The 26541-nt window shown below is 34.8% G+C and overlaps 1 protein-coding gene and 1 long non-coding RNA gene across 2 annotated transcripts; one reads left to right on the top strand and one right to left on the bottom strand.

Moving 5' to 3' along the window:
* Positions 1 to 434: 434 nt before the first annotated feature.
* LOC102804218 (uncharacterized) lies at positions 435 to 3050 on the top strand. The gene is made up of 3 exons (XR_438492.2): positions 435 to 463; positions 2150 to 2245; positions 2708 to 3050. It is a non-coding gene; the product is annotated as an uncharacterized LOC102804218 (long non-coding RNA).
* Positions 3051 to 13940: 10890 nt separating this feature from the next.
* On the bottom strand, positions 13941 to 21426 carry LOC100313674 (neuropeptide receptor-like protein 4). The gene is given in 2 exon segments (NM_001168133.1): positions 13941 to 17148; positions 21382 to 21426. A coding segment is annotated over 1 exon segment (1317 nt). The 5' UTR covers positions 17145 to 17148; positions 21382 to 21426; the 3' UTR covers positions 13941 to 15827.
* Positions 21427 to 26541: the final 5115 nt, after the last annotated feature.

The following is a 26541-nucleotide window of genomic DNA, read 5'->3' as shown; positions in this document are numbered from 1 at the left end:
CACATAATCAATACTCACTAATTTAGGGTGAATCACTCGCCGCTACAAATTGCTTATAGTAGAACAAACTAATATATCCACTCGCAATTCATAAACTAGAAGCCATTGTCCTCCCAGAGTTCCTTGTGTTTAGAACACCGAAAGTATCTTTGTCACCACACAAACCACGCTATAATTATTTTAATACGCGTATTCTTAGCGTATTTTTGTTATCACATGTTGATTTCTTCTGTTGTCTCAGCTCAAATCTAATATTTGTAAAAATTTGCGTGAAATGTGTTGCTAGATTAACATCATTTGAAATAATTTATGATATTCATTAAAACAAGTTCATTATTAATTGCCTCTAGATACACTTTTACACCAATAAATATGTTCCCACCATTACCAAGTATATATAAATACACCTTGATCAATAATCTACAACTGACTTTGACTCATTTCACACTTTGCTGACTATCAGGTAATGTGGTTATTTATTTTTTTAGTTCGTATCTAATTTTCGCCATATTAAAGTCAAGGAGTATGTTGTATTAATCTTCTCATTTGTAAACATTACATTATTCAGATATAAATTCTGCTGTAAATGACAGATTTATAAAATATCCACATGATAATGTTTTAGTCTATTTTCGAATTATCAGTGACAAATAAATCGGTTATTTTAATGATGTGCCAATTTTTGTATTGTTTACCAATGGTTTTACACTCCCTATATAAACATCCGTGGTGGTTCTTTTTTTTAAATACATCATTCGTAAGTTTGACTCAATTCGCGTAAGCTAAATTGAACAGGCGCACGGAGTTCCTTTAAATAAATATCTCTACGGTTAGGTATAACTGATTTAGGTTTTGTTAATATCCAACAAAATGCGTTATTTTCCCTTGTACATTAAAATTAGTATATAGCGAATGCTCTCCCCCTCGAGTACGTAAATTCGTTTATCACTGACAGTTAAGATGACTTTAAATATAATATAAGTTTAACAAATCATAAAATGTTTGGCGCATCTAATTATCGTACCAGTGAAATAATATAGACGCGGAAATGACATGTTTAAACATATGAATGCGCATCATGAAATAGATAAAGATTAGAATTGATTTGATTTAATTTCAATGTGATTAAATAACTCTTTTTCATATATTTTTTTATATAATTTTATTAATTGTATAATGGCCTCCGGCCCATTACAATCATGCAAATTAATTATTGACAAGAAATAAATTTACATTACAAAATATGTATGAAAATATAGATGAAGAGTGTGTCAATACATAATATAAGCCCTATATAATAATGTGATGGGGATATTAATATATATATACATACAAGCTTATTAGGTTATTCTCATTTGATCTTTGATTAAAAAACACTTATAAATAAATAGAGCCAACGAGTTAATGATTTGGCTTTTAGAGGAACTTAATAGTTGTACTAGAGTATTCAAATTTGGGGGTTGTGTCTCATTTGGAAGATACTTTTTCCTGATTGTGTCCCATGCAGTGCATTTTAGTAAAAAATGATATTCATCATCAATTTCTTGCAGGCACAAATGACAAATACGGCTTTCCCTAGGGATATTATTATGTCTGCCTCTTTCTATTTCTATTTCATATAGCTCGAGTGTAAGGTATTACATTACATTACATTACATTACATTACATTACATTACATTAGAAGAACAAAAATATACGTAACTTCATAAACAGGTTATAACATAATTTTATTTTCAGTCAATTATGAAATAACTTTTTGAACATCTTTAGATGCTTACCTATCTACATTTATTGTGCGTCAAAACATTGCTTATATTTTAGATCCATTTAAGTAATAAATGCAGCACCTCCACTATTTATCTATCAATATGTAAATTGGTGTATATCTTTGTTCCAATTCTGACATAAATGATCAATAACAAGATGTCGTTATTTTTCTACAGATTTTAGATGTGATATATATTATGCACATAATTACTTAATATTCAAAAGCAGGTTATTACACCGTGCTACCACGACAAAATACACACAAATAAACAGAGACAGATAAAGGAGCAAACTAACGGACTGAATGCGCGGTGCTATGATACGTTACTGTAACAATACACTATACTAGTATTATACTGTACATTGTTCTCTTTTATTTCAGAATATTTATTGGCAAGATGTCATATCTTACAAACTTTTATTTATTGGTAGCATGTAGTCTAATTTTGTCAACTATACACAGTGGGTTTGCATTGGAGTAAGTATTGATTAACAATTAAAACAAACATTTATTTTAAAAATTCATTCATCTACGAATGAAGGATATGTTTTCTATCAATGACACTACACACGAATAACGAATAATTTACTAAAACTCTACTGTTAATTACCGCATGAAAATACCCAAGAATAACAAGAATGTATTATGAATATGAGGTTATTACGAAGATACCTCAAAATATGCACGAAGACAGTCCGGTCAAACCCTAGTGGCAGTCATGTTTTTTTATTAGAGGTCGCTTACATGCGTAATAATTTCATATTTGGAATTCGCATTTCCTTATATGGTAGGATAAAAATACCTTGTAAAATACCACAAAATTACGGCACGCTGTAACTTATGGCGTTACGATGACAAATTTATATTAATAAACAGATAATACGTTGTTGTTGTTTGTGAAATAATGTTTCTGACGCTCTTGTTTTTTTTTCTTTATAGGAGCGGTCGTAGACGTGGTGGAGGTGGCGGAGTAACCACCGTTGCTCCTGGACCTGGGTGCGGTATGAATGCCAAACTCGTGGCCTTAATTGATGACAACACTGGAACATATACACTGGGAGATAACTTTGACTGCACATGTACGTCGGTCCCTAAAGGAAATAATGGTAATGGTAATGGCGGTACATAATGTTACCAACAATCATCATGGATAATGCAGTCTAATAATCCCACAGACATTCTTAACGAATTAGTAGTTCTTGTCTGTGTTATCTATGTTACATAATCGAATATATTATATTTGTATATACCATATTATTATTAAAATGTATCAAGCATTAAATTGTGTTTGTTGGGTCGAATAGCATACAACAGATTTGTAAGAGAGTACACTGATGCTGAGCGTGGCCAAACAATGTAAACAATGGTACTGGTCGTAGTGAAGACTGAAAACAAATTGAACGTCACCAATAAAAGTTTTGTTCAGAAACAAAAGGCAAGAGCGAAAGCCAGTGAAAAATCGGGGTTGTACAGTAACAAACATTTATTAAATTTAATTATTTAATTTTTATTAATCGTGTAAACCACTCGATAACCCAACCATCAGCTTCTCAGTGACATATTGGCCTGTAACTAATCTTGCCAATTCATAATAAACTATCACTGTGACTGCGCATGCCCGGTTCATATGAGAAGTCACATCAATAGACTATCTACGTCTATTACTACCACTACGTGATTCTATACGGGGCATCGTCAAGAGAGGGTTTAACTGGTGGCATCGCTAACCCTGTATGTGTGTCGGCAACCGTATTGTCTACACACAGGTCGACAAACCCAAATGAAAAAAAGACACTATTATATAACATTGGAGAAGGAATGAGTTACCTAATCGCGGAACAAGCAAGTATTTGGGTTGTATACATAATAAGTACATTATTTGACTTATAACACTTCTGTGGATTTGAATAATTTCGTTCTATTTTTTCCCGCTCATTTTTCTTTTTACGTGGTCCACACCTTTTTGTCAGTCTGTACTAAGCAATTACTTTATAATTATTGCATTGTTATATTGCATAATTAGCTTAAGAATATTTGTAACTACACTGTACGAAAATATACGCTACGAAATATGACTTCCTGGTAGACAAAAGAAAAAGATGTTTGATTTGAACTTGGAGTTGCGAGTTTGAATCAAACCAGTGACATTTATTCTTATACTATCACGTCTGAAATTATATCATGACAGTGAATGTTTCTAAAACAAGAGTCTTGACTTTGTATCTAGATAGAATGTTCGCCAACTTCACGTCTACACCAATATCAGCTTGCAGGACACAGTCATAACAACAAACAGATAAATCTGGTATTGATCCAAAGTTTTCAAAGGGCAAGCACTTCAGAACAGCTGGTAAACCAAAGTATTCAAAACATTCGCCGAAGCATTGTAGAACAGACAAACACCCTCTCTCATTCAAGTTCATTCTCGTTAGCTTCAATAATGAATCCAATCTGAGACTAGAAAGATTGGTGAGCTCATTCTTGTCAGGTTCAACTAGTTCCGAGCTATGTCCATATTGATTGATTTTGCTGTATAGAAATGATGACTAATTGGAGGGGTTCACACACATCTACATCGTGGCCATTTTGCTTAGCACTTTTGTGTAACACATTCTTCGATCCTTGATGCTTCCCAGAATCATGGCACTTCTCTTGTGAAAGTTTCTCAGCAATAAGCAATAGGACGACACCTTCTCCTCTAAAGTCATACCATGTTATCATTTTCTTTTGTGAGAGTTTTATGTTCTATTGGGCCACCTCCTATGCTTCGTTATTTGATATTTGAATTGAGCGACATAGTCCAATAAGTTAACATCTGTCTCGTCGGAGAGCCACTCCTGGTTTAGCAGTCATAATGGAAAACGAGCTGCATGGCCAATTTGTTTCCTGGGTAGCAAACAAGAGCAGAGGTAGTCCTTCATTCAAATCATTTGATGGTATTATTTCGAAAGCCCTCTAAGATTGGGAACGATAGGAGATGAATGATAATGCTTAATTTCTGACTGATTCATAACTTGCCTTTTTATTATTGTTTGACAAACCCACTAATTTAAACCAGTTAATTAGTACATTTATAATATGAGGAGATGCTATACGTATTAATGGAATTTCCTCAGGCGAATGGATTGGGAAGTTCATGATGAACGAAAAAATAAGCACTGCCTAATTCGCTTTTTGAGAGTAGTAAGCTAAAATTGGCCTTACTGATGCTCAGTAAACAATCCACAACTTAACAGGTAGGCAGTAATATTAGCAGGGCATTCCATGGATCTCTGCCAAGTGAAGCAGGATTTGGTTTTCAGTTTTATTAACACCAAGATGCTCTGCCATATGCTCACCTTTCATCAGATTTACTTGAGCCATCAATATCACAGCCGGGGCCATTTAAATATCTCTAGACCAGACGACACACTCCTCTTCCGTTTCCTCCGTGTCAAGATATTTCCCTTGTTACCACACACAAGGAGAATGTTTTAGGAAACTCTACGGTCACCAACACTTGTTCCACCGCCAAATAAATGCTCAAAAGTGTAAAAACGTAATCCCATCCACTAGAAATTAAAGACTTACAGCAACAGTCACTGGACCTTTAATAAACTTGTTGAGCAATATTCTTCTATCCCAGACAAGTCCTAACTCTGTTACGACGAATTAAAGTCACGCATGTAACAGTAAAAAAAAATGTAAAAATATTTAAAATTGTTGGTAGTACATCCAACACTATACAGTTCGCACAGTCTTTATTTAGGAAGCCATTGTTCCAATCAAGGTATCTAATCAAAAGACACAAATCCCCCACACACTGTATTCAAAGCTGATTATCTGTATATGCATGCATACAACAATACCCACCAATATTAGCCTGGCCCTATAACTACTCAGGACATACTATGTGTAAAACAACCATGACAACACATAGACTAATTTGTTATTCACCCATTGCAGTAAATTTCCATGTGACATTCTTTACGTCTCACTACGTCTCACACATAGTACAAAGGGCATGCACTTTAGAACAGATGACAACAACCAAATCATTCAAAGCATTTGCCTCAGCATTACCTGCAAAGCCAAACTTGCTAACATTGTCTCATCTCATCCCTTGCAGTATCACATCATTGGGTTAGCCCAGTGGCACACGGGTCAGATACTCGCCCTCTCTGGGCGAGAATACACGATACGTCATGTCACACGTATATGTCATGCATAATTAGCATAACTTAGCATATGATTTGTAAACCAAGTTCCGTGAAATCACTAGCCAATCACATCTCTAATATCAATCAGCTATACGAACAAGTTATGTCAGATGCTAACTTAACATATTCAGTGCATAGTATTCAGAACCAGTTACTAGCCCAAGGTATAAATGACAAGGTAGAGTTGTTTCTGGTTGAGACAGACATGTGTACATTTGCTATGGGATATTACTATGGTGCATGTCTGAAGGACAGTGAGGGGGGTTACCATATCATATGTTGTAACAGATATTGTACACTGCGCAAAAGTGTAGTGCAGTCCGTCTGCTCAAGTCAGTTTGAGGTTAGACAATTTAGATAAAATATCAAAGAGTAGTGGTTAATTTTAATTTAAGACACATGTTGACCTTCATAGTGTAAAGGAATGTATGCTTGATGGTAACATTGAGTGTGTCATTGCAATTAAGTATAATATTGGACGTACAGAGTATGTAGCTACCAGCAAGCTAAAGTAAGCGTCAGCACAAAAATATATACCATTCGGCAAATGATAACCTACTCAAAATAATAACTAATGCTCTGTATATTGTGTGTTCAAAAGTAGAAGAAGATACTGAAAATAAGGTTTTATTCAACAACGAACAAGAAGGTCAAAGTGATAGTAATCGAGCATCCACTGTTTCAGTAATGTCTTTACATATAGCCCTCCAGTTACATGAACATTGGTGCCCATATGATTATGGTCAGTTCATATGTCAAGGGTTTTCGCTACCTTTTGCATCCAAACCCACTCTTCAGGAATTCCCAGATACCATCTAACTGACAACTACAAATATAATACCATGTGCCTCACCTTGACTTTGTACGAATTCCGGTTTTAATGCAAACTTCCAAATCTATAATCACCATGACTAACTTCTTAACAAACAATTAAGAATTCACCCTTTCGGTAAGAACTGTTTGTCTTTGTATCTCAGTAAGATTTTGTGTTAATGAGACTATGTTATTGTCATGTCGTGGGAATTGCGTGATTTTACCCATCGAACTCAATACTCAGCGTGATAAATCATGTCAACATTTCCATGCTGTTTGATCAAGGGTGGTGTGCATTGTGATGCATGCAATGTATTGAAGTAACGGTTATCAAGGCAATTTATTATTGTTTAACTCGGAAAATAATCAATTCCCGGTAACGTGATCATTAAATCTGCTCCAATAACTAACTTACTTATTTTATATTTCATAAACTACCCTCGTTTAAATCATGTCTCTACAACCATCCACTATATATTCTGAGCAGTTTTGCATTGATGGTGGGAAATCTGCGACTCACATAGATGTGTAAATACCGCCCTCATATATGCTAAGATGATATATGTCTAGTGTCACAGAAGATGCAGGATGTGCTCACTCGTTTCAAAACACATTAGGTATATTGTCCGAGAGCGATATATCAGTATCTCTGTGTATTGTAATATGTATGTCAGTCGTTTATTTTCATCTATAATTCTTTGTTCTTGGTTGCGTAAATGTTTGTGTATGATACTATTTCTATTAACAACCCGTGTGCGGTTTTCAATAACGAGCATTACTTTTTCCCACAATGAGAATTGAGACCCATCTTTACGGTAGCTGGAGGGTGTTTTTAAATAAAGTATTCTCTGTCTGTTATCTCACTCAAAACCTACATTTACCATATAATGTTTGAACGCCTGGATATAGAGAAACATTTTTAAACACACTAGTTAATCACCTGTTGATTACCGGAATGACGTAATCCAAGATTTCCAGAAAAAGCTACAAACGTTTCGGCTGAAAATCACGGGATACACTCAGTGTAACTAAATCAATATATATGTGTCCCCCCCCCCGGGGGGGGGGCAGTTGATACATAGCTGGGTAGGGAGATGCCCCTGAGTGTTCTAAAGTGTGACCATTTTTATATCTGGATAGTGGCAAAATCTATACCCATATTTATACCAAAGTATCATTTCTGTCATACCTGTTTATTCCAAATAAAACAGTTACCGTATTTGGTCTATTAGAAGAGCATCTCCAATAGAAGCACATGTAAGCCAATTAATTCACTGATGAATGTGCACTCTCTTCTATTCCGTGTTAAATCTCCGTTTAAATGTTGATTGCCTTGTTTAATTTCCTGGTTGATGTATATATGGATCTGAGGCCGGGTCTGTGGTGGAGATATTCGCTCAGATACGGACCCATAAGTATACCAAATCAGAAAAATATTACCGATATTTATACCTATCTTGACTAGAAATAAGACCGATACTTATACATAAAATCCAAAAAAACGAGACCCATTTCATGGGCACGTCCCCATTAGGCAAGTTCTATGTATTGCCCCGGGATGTGTCCCTGCTGTTTTGTCAACATTTACAGAGAAGTGTTTTCCAATCCAGTAATTCATCATTAGATAACACCTTTATTGCGTGCCAAAGCATTGTGTTTTTCAATGCAGACAAATTCACATTCATCATTGTCTTGGGAATTTGAAACATGTGGCTTTAACGGGGGATCCGATGTGGAGAAAACACATAAATAGTTTGGTAACTACTAAACATGAATGATTTATACTAAGATTACAATATCATATCATAAATGTTTCGCGGTCAGAAATTGAGAACAACTGTTTATATTAATGTCCTAATGTTTAGTTTCAAAGACAGTGCAAATTCAGGGACAATATTTCATAGAGCGAAACCTTTGAGTATAATAGTATTATGCTCGTTCGTTGTAAAATGTAGTAATAGTATCAAAATGACTTTATGATGGCCAAAATGTAAGTTTATAGATATAAGTTTATATGGAGACTTTGACTATATAACTACGAATATGAAGCAGGATGTACTCACTTTTAACATTTTCTAATTCAACTTGTATATTTTGTTTTAAATCAATTCATAAGTTCAAACTAAAACATCGTTGTATTTTAACACCATACTAACGTATGTACTGTTCTCAATACATGCAAACATATATTGTCTTAAAATACGGATTTTCCCAGAAAACTAATTTGGTGGTTTCAAAAAATATAATGTAAATGTTATTGTCGCGAATTGACATGAATGATAAGTATTTAAATGATCAATAATTATTCCTTAATTGTGTATGATACATGAACGTAAATGTGTTTCCAGGCAATGTGAATGTTGTTTTGAATAGTACATATTCATATATTTGTAGAAGAGGATTTTCTAATGAACATGGTTCATGGAATCAACCATGCGATTTCTCAAAGCGGATGGAGAGATAATGGTTGTTTGGTTATAAAGTATCTGTTATGGTAGGATTACACGCCGTTTTAAAGTATTTATTTGGCAACTCAACTCTATTTAATTGCCATGCTTATTTGCATATTCAGCATTGTACATCAATGTGTATACACACAATAGGTTATCCAAGAAATTTTGATTAAAGGTAGCGAGAAGAAAAAAAATCTTTTTTCACAATCGAAAACACTTCATTAAACTTAGATAAATCCATATAGCCACTCTTACGTGTGGTTGAAACATCAAAGGAAACGAACACTGCTATGTTTGTGTATAATATTTGCCCCTGGAGAGGCTTAGATGGAGAATGTATTTGATTGTTTATCATATCTAATCAGATGCACTTGAACTATAGGCTATTTTTAAACCGTCAGTAAAAGTGTTGAAACATGCAACTAAGAACTAAATAGAGAAATGTTAGTAATGCTAATCATATATGCGAATAGTCGAATGCACGAAGTTGAAATAATAGAGCGTGTACTTCCACGTCAATAGTGAAAAGTGTGAGGTACAATAATGTCTCGCCTAATTGAATGGTTATCTTATTGTATTCCTATTATGCGCGGTAGTATCCATTTGAAACAATGTTAATGGAAGCTCATTTACAAATTCTTTCATCAAGTTCACCAGTAATTAAATCTAGAGCACTTTTAAAAACATCGATCAAGTATTTTCGTTAAGTTACAAATCTGGATTAAACTGTATAAATACAGTCATTGCTGGTCAATGTTACTGCATTACAACGACTTCAACTTGTCAACTGCTTGTTCTCAGGTAATATGTTCATTTGTTATTATAGTTACATTAAGTGCAGTAGGTAATTGTTGAATTTGGGAAGTGTTTAATGTGTTAATAGTATGAGAACGAGTGGATTTATGTTATTTTTAGACACTAATCGCGTGTTTTCAGAACTTGCTGTGAAATAGTTTACCAAATACACGCGATATCACAACATGCATTTGTTGTCTATGTGATGTCATTGAGTAATATCAGTTTCATATTCAATACTATTTGCTCACTGTGTTATATTTGTGTTATGCATAGCGTCTCGATATATGCTTTCGAGTACATTTAAATAATTTATAACTACCATGTTCACAGCTCGCAATAATTATTCGCTCACATTCAGTACACGTCGGCGAATGTAATAGTTATACGTAACATATATATTTTAATAATGATAAATATCAGCGGAACTCGTTCGAGGTTCTTTCGTTCAGTAATGTGATTACATTTCCGTTACACTCTATATTGGTGGTGCATCGGATTCAAAAAATCATGCATCATATCATCGAATTCGAAAATATTATTAACATCTTCCCTATTTGGTAAATGTGCGTCATATTTACGTCACATTCGATATTTTCCCATGACGGAACTGGTATCAATGCTTCGAGAAGGTCGATATGATCACCGCACTGCCTTCGTGTATACTTTCTGCTATTCTCATAATTATCTCAACATACAATACATATCAATAAAAATTATGTCTATCTCTCTGTCACAGAATTTCCAGCAAAGATGTCACTGCTTACCTACATGTATGTACTGGTAGCATGTAGCATAATAATGGCCACTATACAAAGTGGCTTTGCATTTGAGTAAGTACACGCATATTAAATATTAAATTAGTCAAATATAGAAATTTTCAAATGAATTTGCCTAATGAAAATTGAATGATATTTAGAATTATTTATATGAATTTAAATAATAAATCAAATCTTAATTGAATCTTGACATAATATGTAATTACTGAAAATTCTAATGCCAGCTATATCAGAGCAATTACCATTACTCTTTATTTAATTCTCACACCGCAGGAATGTTACGATGTAGGCACTGATCATAGTTAGTGTTGCTAAGTGAAATGTCGTTGCTAACGTCTTTTTCCTCTGTATAGGGGTGGCCGTCGACGTGCAGGCTCCGAATTTACCACAGTTGCTCCTGGACCTGGGTGCGGTATGAATGCCAAACTCGTGGCCTTAATTGATGACAACACTGGAACATATACAGTGGGAGATAACTTTGACTGCACATGTACGTCGGTCCCTAAAGGAAATAATGGTAATGGTAATGGTGGTACATAATATTACCTGAAACTGCAACAATCACTATGGACAATACAGTCCAATATTCCCATGAACATTTCTAAATACGAATCAATAGTTTAATTCCATTTTGTCTCCCAGGTTTATTGATTAATAAAACTATATCATGTATTCTTAACAGTGTTGGTAGTTATTTTAGTTGTTTGTTTACAGCAGATCACATATTAATAAAGAGACAACCGTTTTTTATTATAACATTAGGAATGATGTTTAAGTTCAGGCTTTCAAAAGAAAAGGCTGACACACTTTACCGCAGACATTTGCGTACAAGGCAAACTAACAAAACCATTATCATAGCAAAATGTGAAATGACGCAAAGCAGCGTAGGTATTTTTTAGTTAACTGATTACAAACTCCAAATGACTATTGACTAAGCCACTTTAAAATTAGCCCTCCATTCATCCTTCGACAATTTATAACACACATAATACAAAATAAGCATTAATTCACAATAATGATTAATTTTTATGTCGAAGAAAAGCATAGAAGGGATTTATAGAAAGCATCAGACAAAATTAAAAATAGACTAAAATGAGAACTAGAAAATTCGCCATATCCTCTTTCTGCTAAAATCATGGGTGTAAATGGCCTATAAAAACTCGCAGGGAATAGCTTTTGCTGCTAGGGTCCTTGCTATATGCCACATCTTGAGAATCACTAATGCTCAGGATTGGAATAGCGTTAACTGTATACCATCCGAGTGAGAAAGGGCGTAGGGAGAAGTTACATCAGGGAAATCCCACCTAACATAAAATCAAAAAACAATTATATATGTAACCAGGTTAAGGAGTTATTTGAATAGATGGATGGAGCTTCCTAGCATAAACCAAAGTGAAGGTAAGGCGGTGGACCTGATTGTTATACTCTAGTATGTGTTATCCTTATTTGATAGCAGGTCTGATCCACACGAGTCAGTACTTAGGTTAGCTGACACAGTCGATTAACATATTCAGAGCAAATAATGAATAATGAATGTCAATACTAAAGCAGAGGGTCATGTGTGTGGTAACAGTTCTGGTGGGGTTGTATCCAGGGACGATTTGATCCACCCATATAAGGTAGGTGTACGTCCTTATGCACATATAAGGGTACTCAAAGGTGATGATATTCCCGCTCCTCCTCTATCTGGAGGCACGCATGGGAAGATCAAGAGGTGGCTAATCTGAAAATGTTTGCCCACATCTGACTGTGGGAACATAGGGTTGGGACTCGTGTGAAGACCAAACCCCGGAATAGTCTCTGGATTTTAGCACTCCAATTAAACCTGGAATCCCACCAAAATTACCTTGGATTAAGAAAATGTAATGTGGGAAAAAGACCCCAGGGCGATCTGCTACACATCACATAAAAAAGGGGATCGTGTACAGGAGGTATCAATCTCTCACTGTCACTGGTTTGACTGAAAATAACTTTCTATGTTCTTTGTCGAAGGGAGATTCAGTGACTATGTGGTAATCTCTAAAATGGAGAAATTTAACATGGGCCTGCAAAGAGGGGTGGATTTCGGACTGCGACTTCACAGTATGATGATGTTTGGGGTGATAAGTTTTGACCAAATAACGAGTTGTCTTACTGACATGCGAGAAATCAATACTTCCAGGTTTTCGAGCGAATCTACAGTAGACCGTAATATTTTTGAGTCGTTTGAGTAATTCTGATAAAGAAATTCATGCATCTCTTTTGAACCCAAAATATTTAGGAGTCACAATATTTGTATTTTCCTATCAAATAAATATTACCCTTGCCGATTTCAGTAGAAAGAAAGATTTACCTCTAATGTGTGGTGCTTAGTACTCAGTAACATTGTATATACCCTATTATACAAAGTCTTGAATAATAAAATAAAACGTGGGGCAATTAAAATGCTGGCATATAATAATTATGATAATGTCCTAGAAAAACTGTTAATCTTTATTATTAATGTTTATAAAATATTAGTAAATTGTCCGATTGCTGGTTTTTCACCCCCAAACAGTGAAGTGATTATTCAGTCAGCTTATACCCAACCCCCTGCCTTTCTCTGCCGAAAGAGGACAGACAGGTAATACATTTTTATTTTACCCGAGCTAGGATCTTATCTGGCAATAAAACCATATTTGTCTGTTTAGATAAATTTAATTTATCCAAATAATTATGTAATTAATACTCAATGTGGCTCCGTGAGGGTTACATTGCATTTATCTATCTAATATAGTTGCGGTACATAACGTAAGATTAGTGAAATGCATTGCGCCACCAGGGGGTCTATTCGGGTCGCGAGGACGAATTTTACTGCAATAGTTGTATTCCACACTGTTAATTGATTTATGGATGGGTGCGTGTACACGATAGGTGATAAATTGCTTCTCACGATATAAATGATTACAAGACTGGTCAACACGCTCGTAAATTTATATGAACCCTCATTTCAATATGACATATCCAAGGCGATACAGATATTGATGATAATGATGATGGTGATAATAATAATATTGTGACTGACACAGTAGATGTGACACGAACAAAAAAATAAATAAAGCGCCTTAATTACCACTAACATTTTAACAATTGACTATATATAAAATAAGTGGTATAAGTGAACGTGAATACGACTATCTTTAATTTGTATGCGTGATATACATTGATTGAACATTACAGTAATTAAGTGGCCATTACATTGAAATTACAACCTATCTTTATCACAATAGATGAAAATTGCAAAAAAATAAATAAACTTGCTTTAGATTTATCATCTATTATCAAAACAACATTATATTATTTTTTATCTATGGACTAGAAAAATACAAAATACAAATACTGTACAAATATAAAGTAATATTAAACAAACAAATCTTAAATACACAAATATTGACAAAATATACATTGCTATTTAGGAGATAGATTTGTCGTTAAATGGTATACCAGTTTTTTTGATAATTTACTCATTTCAGATACTCCATTAGTAGTCGCTATAATAAAGACCAGTGAATACATATTTAGCAAAATCGTACTGAATATAATTTCTGCAGCATGAATCCGTTAAAAAGAATTGTAAATAAAATGATTCAATGCGAAGCTATAATATTGTACCTGATTGGCTGCCAAATCACCTAACAGTCCAATCAGTACCAATTAAAAAGCTACAAGGTTACAAGGCGAGTCAATAGTACTCTAGTTGAATTATTTCCTTATTACAACATTATAATAAAACAGTACAATACAATGAACATTACAAAAATGTATATTCATCCAATAATCTGTACTTGTAATACCAAATGTAAATCTGCTTGTACAAAAATTATATTTTTTCAAAATTATTTGTAAATTACAATTTGTTTATTTTCTTAATATATAATTCAGTCATGCATACAAAGTTAAACTAATACATGAAACGCCAATTTTCTAAAGAAAACAATCAGACGGATACATTGTTAATTTCTGGGGTATTAGTTAAAAAACATGCTTGAATATGAAAATAAGCATCTGTCAATTTGTCATAAAGCTGAGTTAGCAATAGCTATTAAATGTGTCTTCCAGGGGAGAATACCACACACCAATCGTCATCATGGTTCACAAAGAGAATATTTTGCTCTACACATTATTTAAAAAAAACACTTAGTGTTTATGATATATAACCGACATAGAGTTTGTGATAATGCAAACTGTGCATATATCTACCACATACTTTGTGTTGTTATCTAGACTAACAATGCATAGCAAATATAATTACTTAAACTAGTAACATCTATGAAACAAGTTAAATATATTTAAATTCTTAGAAAACAAAACCAAGTTCTAGATATTATAGCATTTAAATGCCACTAGTCTACACAATTTTAATATTAGAAAGTCACACACGATGTTCGTTAAACAATGTTTCCTTGCTAGTAAGTTTACATGTTTTTGTATTCCCAAAAATATATTTATGATTGAGCGTTTTTTAAATACCCAATGATTATAAAGGTATAGTATACTAGCAATGCCGGGTGAGATGGTAAACAATAGCAGAGACCGTGAGAACGGAATTGAGTAGTAGTGGAACAGGAATGCCGGGAAAGACGGTCTACGAGAAGAAGAGGCAATATTATTTCACATACACAGACAGATGTATATATTTCGTACTTCCGTGGGAAATCTTGTGGTATCACACAATTCCAAAAAATCATAAAAGACTCAATAAGATATACATTGAGCACGTTAAAATTGTTAAAACGTTGAAAACACCATTGGCGTTTGTTGCAACCGTCTTAGCTCGGATAATGTTCTGATGCTCACATATTGGAATAAAAACATACATTGAATTTAAACTATATTTAAATATACTATAATATTTAATGTGTCAAAATATTAAAAATATCTTTATATTTATCCCAAACGTGTATGTCAATACCACACAGACATCTATACCGATAAATATTATAACTTGATAATCGAACTTCACAAACAAAATATTATTCTTCATAATTAATTAATTCAGTAGCTATCCAAGTGTTGTCTGTGTGCCTATAGCCGAAGTCAGATGTTGTGCGTCAGTATCGTCGCTTGTGTGTACTAATTCAACATCAGAGATAGTCGCACACTGCACATTATTTTCTACGTGTTCTGCCCCCTCCTTCGAGACCGGATTTTCATATTCCGAAACATTTCCACCTTCTTCAACCTCTAAAATCTTCGCCATATCGGTATATTGTTTCGTTTCCTGTAATTCTACACCCTTGCTCGCTATTGAAGATTCAGCAGCCTCCGTACTTTTTGTGAACTTACTGCTGTATTGCCTGGCACTCTTAGCCGGGGGACGTATTGCACCACAACTTAAAATGAGAATGAATTCATCCCGGAAATTTCGGTTACAGAACGCGTAAATGATGGGGTTCACAAAGCTGTTACTAATAAAAATAAAACTAATGACAGTGAGAATAAAATATGAATCTGTGAACCAGCTTTCGTCGTAAGCATAAAGCACTTGGTGAACCCTGTACGGACCCCAGCAAAGTGCGTACATTATAACAACAACAATTAACATTTTAATGGCTTTACGTTTACGGCGCCGGGACTCATCATTAATGGATTTTCCCGAATATAATGTGATTATCATTCTAGCATAAAGAGTACTCAACACTACTAAAGGTACTAGATAAATTGCAACTATATAGACAATTTTCATTCGATATTCGATGTGAACCAAGTAGTACGGTACGTCACATACTTCATGGGACACGTTTTGCCCGTTCTCTTGCCAAGTCTCCGTGACTATGCGATAGCTAACAAATACATTGCTGTTGAAAATGAATGATACTATCCAGACTGCAATTGATATATATCTAGCCTGTGTCAAACTGATTCGTGGTTGCATTGGCTGAACGATTGCTCTGTACCGATCCACTGCTATTGCTAACAATGACATTGTCGTGGCTGTGAATGACATACGGATGAATATTACGTAACCCCGACATAGATACGATTCTCTTAACTGTACGCCACCAAGTACCATATTCACTACCTGAAACGGGCAGTACAAAATCCCGATAAACAAATCTGAAAATGCTAAGCACACAATTAAAGTATTCGTGGCTGAACTACGTAACTTCTTGTTTCTGAGTATAGCTATGACGACTAGCAGGTTGCCAAATGTTATAAGGAAACTTGAGAACCCGAAAAAGGCATAATATGCTTGGGGCGGTACCGGGATGTCCTCGAAGCATCCGTCAATACCTTCACACTCGTCTTCGCCAGCATTCTCACTCCCTTCATCCAGGTCAAATAGTGTCTCATTTAACGTCAAACTGTCGTTCGCCATCGAGCTGAAATTTAATGAGAAATCCGTGATGAAGGACGCATACATCCATATATATATATATAGGTTAATTTCTGTTTTAAAAGCAATGTGTATGACACAGTACTTATGTTATGTGGGGGTAAGTCATTATTTAGCCGAGTGCAGCGCTTTTTATATTCCGATACATGGATTGTCCTCTATAGAATATGTGTTGATGTAGCAAGACGACGAAAGTGAAACTATATAAACTACTGATTTCATGGGACAAAAAACAATTTTCAACGATAACAAAATTATGACTTTTAACCACAAGTCATCACATCACATTTGCCTTCAACCATAACTCCCAATTCATTGGATTGCGTTTCACAGAATCCTCACTGTTATACCAAACGCACATGTTAGAGTTATTAAAAGAATTGAATCAAACTCACAGAATGACAAAATCCGGACATTGTTTTTGATCTGTGGGTTATTTTCTTAGCAGTATTAACTCACTAAAAGCATGATACTGAGACTTTGGACAAAATATTTTACTCTAAATTTGTTCACGTATGTAATAACTTAAGAAAAATGAGCCGACCATATATGGGCATTTGTTCGTGTCGGGGACATCAAGGCACACCATATGCGTATCTATACTTCAGGATGAAAAGTGGAAATAACTTGAGGATGAAACTAATATAGCCATTTAATTTCCCATTAACTTCTTCTCTATGGTGTTCTAAAAATAGCACAATACGGTGATGCCATACAATTATGAATCCAAATTGTGAAATTTCGATTAGTGTACAGCCGAATTACGTACCTGAGCAGTGATAACGATCTATGATTACCACGCACACAACTACACTGTAGACATGAACAGGTAAGAATGTACTTAATGCTTCTAGTCTATACTGTAGCGTGACAATTACATGCCATTGAATATCAATTTAACGGTGAAGTGAGAAATTTCAGTGCACAATCACTTTATACAGGAAATATCGATGAACATTTTCTTTTGCGTTCCCTTAGCCAGCGGCTCGGCACGTCAGTAGTCTTTGAATGCGAGTATTTTATGGTATCATTAGTATAGCTAGAATTATCCAATGTCGATAATTTTCTGTTACTTATTACACTTTTATAAAATATAGTACCTAAATGCAAACCATTTTGACGCTTATTCTTGCCTGCTAAATACTAGTAGTTGAAACATTTTCTTGAAAATGTTGACCAAATACATATATTTTCCATTGCAAACATGTATTGCTTTTAAAATATAATTGAAGGACGTGGCATAAATACAGAAACATATAAAACTAAGAAATACAGCTAAACATTTTCCACTTTAGCATCAAGTTACCTAATCTTCGCAGTTAGTTAGGGTGTGTCTGTCTGATATTGCAAATATTATTAAATATGACATATTGCAAATATTGAACTAATTCTGGGAATTGTTTTTTTGAATTTTACAGTAATAAATTGGAAATTTGCAGACCAGGGCTAACTTTAATGAGTATGTATCACTTATCATGACTGTGGAGTGTTATTGGCGATCCGCTCCGCTAGGATTGCCCTTATAATCACTTTTGTCGTTTTGTGTGTGTGCGTGTGTGTCTGTGTGTGTACATTTCCAGTGTTCCAGTGTTCACGTATTATTTCTTCTGTGATTTTTTTGGCTTGGCCGATTTCGTTCAAACTTGGCAGGTAGGTCACACCTTAACCCTAGTTATAAGGAAAAATCTGAAAAAATTTTTGGGCCCACCGTTGCCATAGCAACAGCAAAAAAACTGATTTTTGGATAGCTTCACGCCAAATGTATCTCCTCCTACAAATTTGGGATAAAACACTTCAGACATAGCTCATTCTACTCAGCTTGAGTGTGGGCACAAAGTTACCATTTGAATTTTTGATATCTGTTTTCATTACCGAGAAATTTGACCCTAAAGTTGGGGTAACTTTTCACCAGCAACGGCTTTTAACTCCTCTGTGATTGTTTCCGCTCGGCCGGTTTTGTTCATACTTCACAGGTAGGTCGTGCCGTCACTAATTGGAAAACAATCCTGGCCCACCATTGCCATTGCAACATCCAAAAACTGATTTTTGAATACTTTCACCCCAAATGTATTACCTCCTACCAGTTTTATCGGTGTCGCTGGGTGTATATGATAAAGGGAAGTTGTGCAACCAAATTTGCCGAGTTCGCAGTTTTTCGCCAATAAAAAAATAACTAAGGCAACAACTCACGGTTTTTCAGCATTTTTGTAATAAAGACATTATTCTCCATCAATAATTCGCCCAAAACAGGAACATTTCTACTAATTCTTGTGTTTTTTCGACGTTTTTCGAAAAACCTGCGATTAGGCTGTGAAAGTAGAACATTACGGAGGGGGCGAAATGGAAGAGCCATATTTAACGCGTAAAAATAGAACGCGTATTTTGACCTCTATGCGGTCCTCGCCAAAGAGCCCGCGTCCATCGCCTGGCAATGCTCTTCCGTTTCACCAGTTGCGTTTTTTTGGCTAAAATTTGGGCAGTACTGTCAGTCACGAAAATTGATGAATAAATTAATACACATAAAATATGAATCACGGGCTAATTCAATGGTCACCGAACACTCCACTGTGGCAAGATAGTAGCGTACTGTATATTTGACCCAGATTTGACAAGCGTGGTACAGTTTTTTGCGCGTGTCCTTAATAACGCGCACAAAGGATTGTGGGACAGAGTCCTTTATTTGCTGGCATTCTTGACTTTTGACTGCAGTTCTTTTTTATATTTTAGAGTAAATGCTTTTGATATGCTCTTAGGTTTCTTAATATCCGTCTGAAATTCTGGACTGTGGTCATATTTTTCGATTAGGAGTCGTATATTTAAATAACTCACCGTGACTAATGTTTTGCATTATGAAGTATATTTTTATGAAGGTCAACACACTGTACTTTAGGTAAATATTTACCATCTCGTTATTTCATTATTTCGCTTTCCAGCATTTACAGGAAACGCTTCATTCTAGAAAATGCTATCGCAAAACTGTTGGAAATAATAAATGTAACAGCAGAATACGTCCTAGCACAGTCACTCGACTAGGAGAGTGATTGTGGTCCTAGTAATAAACTAAGTGACTTCCAAAAACTGAATGGTGTTTGCGAACTTCGTATTAGTTATAAACCGACGTTAGCTTCACGTTTATGTCACACCATGGAAACAGCCAGAAACATGGTGCTTGTTTTTGAGCGGAGCGGATCGCCAACCAGCCTACCGGCTTGTCTATCTATTAATCGTATTTGCATAATGTCCATAAAAGTATAACCAAAAACTGTAATATTGTAATCGCTTTCAGATTCTGCTCCCTATCCATGTTGAGTTAATCAAAATTAAATCCAAAACATCTGTGAATATTTGTTATTGGCAGGATTGCACGCATGTTTCTTTTATTAGTTTTACTTTTATTGCGTTACTTGGAAATAACTATATGCTCTAAATATTCAAAGATACTTCCCACCAAAATCCATAACTAGCCTGATAAACAAATTGATGATAAAATATGAATATGTGCTTTTATGTGAGAAAAGAAGCTTAAAAATGACTTCTCGGCTCAAGGAAATCTTTGAATGTGTTGCCTGTATAGCATCGAATCATAGTTTCAAACAAGAAATACATGTATCTGTCGCCGTCACTAAAAACCACTCCCCTTGTAACTCAAATCACTAGCACTCTAACTCTAGTTCACCTGAACTGTGTAAATAATATCAAATAAACAAGTTCGATATCAAAGTTGATATATTACACACTTCAAATTGTACCTTTTATCGAAACTTTAAAGTATCGCTAGCATAAAAACGAGAAAATCAGACACTTGCAAATATAATACCATAAGAGAAAACACTCACAAAGAATTTCATTGCATGCTTCATCTCAACAAACGGCAGTATGGTTAAATACATTGACAAAGACTATAACAAGTTTCGCAAAAGTATTTCGTTTACAAATGACTGTTTTAAGACAATTTTCGGTTTTAAAACGATGAAGCGAAATTAGTGATTTACTCTCAATTTTTATTCCGAGTTGTTATAATGCTATGGTCTGTAACCTTTTCGCAAGCAACTTCCACACTGAAAGTTTTTTTGTGTGCATCTACGTTAACACATTGATTAAATGATTTGTAAGAAATCTACAACATTTAGTTTTACATAGTCGATATGTATGTTAATTAATACTCCAATGTGCGTGACATGCAAAACAAATGTAACTCAATGCACACATGTATACTTACATGGTATGCTCCGTGTTATCTTTAAAACAAGCGTTTTCACCAAAGTCTTGCTCCTCGGAATGCCAGTGTGTGTCACAGATGGTATCACATCAGGCTTATATAGTCCGCTGAATGAACGCATTTGTGAAAGCTATAGTAACACTGAGAACTCATCGTAATTCACAATTGATGATTAAAGTCACGTTCGTGACAATTAAATTGGACCCACACGCCATGATCAATGTTATCGCTGCTTTTTTACATCCACTTCATGATTTTCAATGAGCAATTAAAACCGAAGTGATTACTTTTGAGTGCGACAGTAGTAGTCTCAAATATTATAGCGAATAACAACATTGACTTATTAGCTGAATTAACTCGACCATACCTAATTCATGTACAGTGCCATATAGAGGTGACAAATAGTACATATATTCTCAAAGTCATCGATTCATGGAAGTCCTCATTCTATCTGAGAAAACATACACGTTTAGGTTACTAAAAGTAACCAGAAAACAACACAAACCCATTATAGCGACCAATCGCTAATCTCTAAATCGCGTAATACTTGTCTAGAAGTTGTCCGGATCATTTCATTCATTTGAATGCAGACCTGTGTGTTGATACAACATTACGTACGTGTGCACCGCTTTTACATAAGTTGTAGCTTCTCTGTTGTGATTCAGTAACCAGACACATAAATTAAGTCTCAACATGTAGAAGTCAATAAGAATACTGTTTATACATTGCCCCAATCCGTCTAATGAATTTCAGTTCTCTGATCTACAATCAATATATTAGAAATACGATGAACTGGACAAACTGAAGTTGTATGTTGTAAATTATACAAGAGAACTAATTACATTTAATTGTTTTCTTCATATGTACATTCTTGATAATAAAATAAACCTATAACAACAACTTGACAGTTGAGTGACATTTATTTTGACATACGATTCAGAAATGGGAATGAGGAATTCCGATAAAATGCAAAAAATTGTTGGTGAATGGAGTCGCTTTCTTATTTTTGCTCGGAATTCGAAACGCTACATTCTATATTGGCTTCATCTTGGGCCCGTATCAGAAGTACTTCTCCGACAAGCTCAATTAATTTATTTTAAATACAGACTGTGTATGGTTTTTCGTGGGTGCAGAATGGATAGTAGGTGAAATGCAAGAAACCAAAAATACGAATATACACAAGTTTTAAAACACGTGTGCAATCGGAGAGTCCATCTTCCTAAATGGTAATTTTAACTATACGACACAAAAAATACAAGTTATAGTTTGAACTACTTTAGATGTGTTGCTGAACTGCTAGTAAATGTTCGTTTCTCGCTCTAATATCGCATTTTGTTGCGAAAGATTCATTCTTTGCAGAGTAGCAATACAATTAATGGGCAATTCCCTGTATTTGTCCAATCAATCAAATTACATTTCTTAAACTCACAAATGAGATTCCATTCAATGAATATCTTTCAATTCCAACAAATGTGTACACTTCCAGATACATCTTCTTCAGCCAAGGTATGTTTATTAAACTATCACTTCATTGATGTTGAGGGATCAACATCCAACTAAACACTGGGCATAATTAACTAGAATGGAAACAACAATAACAATAAATCACAGTTATAGTATTATATATTTTCCCAAACAATGCAACATTTAAATTCTACGCTGATTCAACCTTTAACTATACGCTAAACAGATTTCCTGATCATCTGGGTTGCAACGATTGTGTTCCGAATACGGAGAAAATCTGTTCAAATTTTACTCCATTTACAACCAGTGATTCGATGTAGTCAACGATTTGGGCCCTATCGTCAAAAAACCCGCCTCCAGTGCGTCCAACGACTGCAAACACTTACCAGAGTTCGATCGAACAGTGAACAAAATAAATGACCATTCAAAAAAAAAACACCTAAATTGGTGATGTAATGCCACAATTTTATGTAATTTATGGATCGATGTTCGTTGCATTTAACAATAGTAAACAAACCGAAAACCCAAATCCTGTATGTCTTGATCGTTTTCTTCGCTAACATCGGTAGAAATCGTCATTTTATTTGGGACCGGTTCAGACCTGTGACGTGAACGGACGCGCAGTAGAAAAATGTATAGGATTGAGGGTGACTCCTTGAAATCTCAATATATATATGGGTCGATTCAGATATAGCGATAGTTAAAATAATAAAAAAATGTACTAATGCTAATAAAAAAAATGAAAATGCACGCATTAAGTACTATACATAAGATTTTAATCAGATTGCTTTCACAACCAAACTTGTCACTGTCTGTGTACAGCCTTGCAAATTATACAATGCATTCGAAAAAATGCACTTGTCATGGTAATTTGATCGTGTTTTTGTATGTTTCACTTGTGGTTGAGCTCTGGAAAGACTGTCTGTGTATAAACAATGCAAAGAATAACACGTTTAGGGCTGCGACTGCCCGGGAACCTGCATTATATATCTTAAGTGTATTATGATATAAGAATGTTTTTGGAGTGGTCACAGTGAAGGATGGTTGTCGTCACGCTGCGAATTTGCAATATTTGTGTTGATAAACATTGATTGTCAAAACATCCAATGCGCCTATCAAATGAAATCCCGAGTACCAGTTTTGCCCTGGGTGCCAATTGCAATAATTACCACCGATGACTTCTTCGTTACCATCCAATCATCAAAAAAACGCTCGGTAACCTCTCAGTTTCTACTGTCGCTGTTTATATTAGACCCATATCTTGCGCATGCGTGGAGCGTCGATCACCACCCGTTAACAAGGTTTGACATTGGAGTTACTATTTGTCACAACTGCATGGCGTTTACATGAATTAAATATGGGCGATTTAATTTAGCTAATAAGTCAATGTTGTTATTCGTTCATGTGCGAGGCTACTACTGCCACACTCAATAGCAATCACTTCGGTTTTAATTGCTTACTGGGAATCATGAAGTGGATGTAAAAAGCGATCATGGCGTGTGAGCCTAATTTAAAAGTCATGAAGGTGACTTTAATTACCATTTGTGAAATACAATAGCTGTCTATAGGTATAGCATGGCGTGATACATTGACTCTTTCGACGAAGAATACCATGCTGAAGACCCGTCTTTTAAAGGACGTAGTCGTCGCGCCATGCATGCGCGAGATATATGGGTCTCATATAATAAACAAAGATGGCGACTTTGACTATTTCGCAATATCAACGAGTACAAACTGAGACTTTACCAAGCTTAAATTAGGTATTTTATTAGGTGTTTAGAAGGTATCGAAGGAGTCACGAGCAGAAATTAGTGCAAGTCGCGCACAAGTCAAACCCCATACTTGTGATTTCCATTAAAAGAGCGCATTGGATTGTGGGAAAATCAATGTTTATCAACACAAATGTCGCACATGCGCAGCGCGACGACTACCGCCCTTTAAGAATAATTCCGAGTAACTCATATATATGAGTATCTTTTTCGTCTTGCATAGCATGCGTATTGGAGAATGAATAACGTGTATGTCGAAATGAAATGTGATTAGGTTACTAGCAACACACGTGAGAGGACGAACAAAACATGGCCTCTGTTGAGGTTGTTTACAAGCACGACATTATAAAATATAAAGTGTGGAACCCTAAGCAAATGAAGATACTAATCAAATATTTCAGATGCAAAATTCCTGGTAATCATTAATGTCTTCTTGTCGTTGAATTGTAAATTTTTGTAAAGTAGAAGATAATATCTAGACGAAATACGCGAGTGGGGTTTGTTGATGCAACGTCTTTGTAATACAAGACTTGTTTGGATACAAAGTGCAACAAAACACATTATAAGTGTTTCTTTGCAACCTTCTGATATTCAACTTTCTATGTTGAAATACTGTAAAGTTACAAAAGAAAGAGTACTTCGGGTATCAATAATTTGAGTATGTCCTTCAATATTATATCAAACGTTATTATATTATACTTTATAGTTCATCTTCACTTCTGGGTGAGAGTGCTAGTGATTCGAGGAAATGGTTATTTAGTGGCCGCGATGATACATGTATTATTCGCTTTGACGCTATACAGTCAACACATTCCAGGTTGACGCACGTTTAGATATTAATTTCTGCGAAGTAAAATATAATAATTTTGCTCATACAAACCCACATATAACTGTTCATATTTCATCGTCAAATAATTATGGGATCAATAATGAATTTACGCGGGAAGAATTGTTAAAGATTTGGAGCACGGCATAAGATAAAAACTGTTCAACATTTTGATATATTGAAAAATTATGTTAAATATATATTTTAATTTACCTAAAGCCGAGTTAGCTGTGTCATATTTTCATAAATAAAAGAAACGCAAGTTCAAACTTACTAAATAACATATTTTTGTGGAGAATCCGGAAATGTGCTTTATGCAAATTAGATTTAATGGACACACAATACTTTGTTTGTGACGAAAACTTAGTATTAAAGTTTGCTTGGGTCTACAAATTTCAAGTTTATTACTGTTAAATTCGGGATATATCAGAGTGTTAATATCAGACAGACATCACCATTTAATACTAACAAGTAACTTGATGTGACTGACGCCTGGAAAAAAAAATTAAAAATGTTTTTGAAATGTTCGTATTAAAGTATTACAGATTGTATACTATATCACAGGGACTATATTCTGCACATCATAATCACATAACTGCTGGGTATCTGAAATGATTAATTATATGCAATAAGTAAAGTAGCGAGATTCATTAAAATTTAAGTTGGGAAACAATGCCCGAAAAATGCACCCAGTACACGCGAAGGAGGCACAACATTTTTACAGCCAATTATCTAACACTACTTGAATCGTGTGAAATGAAAAGACTACATAGAGTGGAATACTCAAAACAGAAATATATTTATTATATAATCATGAATTAATGGTCAATAAATTTTTTTAATAGGTTGTTCTATACTAATTCCAAACTGTATTGCATAAAAACGTTAAATGTCGAGTCCGAGTTATAGTTTAGGAATTTCCAGGTATTAATGAATACCCACATATTTTCAAGCACGCTATCACGGTATCAACAACTTTTTAGTCCAAGTAGATACGTGATCATTGGTATATTGGGTCCTACTTCACGTGATCACTCAATAAAGTGATACAGAGTTATTCAACAATTTTGAGGCTTTTTGAGCATGTATTCAAATACAATA

The sequence above is a fragment of the Saccoglossus kowalevskii genome, chromosome 14 (assembly GCF_978046115.1).
Source record: "Saccoglossus kowalevskii chromosome 14, keSacKowa6.1, whole genome shotgun sequence".
NCBI lineage: Eukaryota > Metazoa > Hemichordata > Enteropneusta > Harrimaniidae > Saccoglossus > Saccoglossus kowalevskii.
This window is presented reverse-complemented; position numbering and strand designations above follow the sequence as displayed.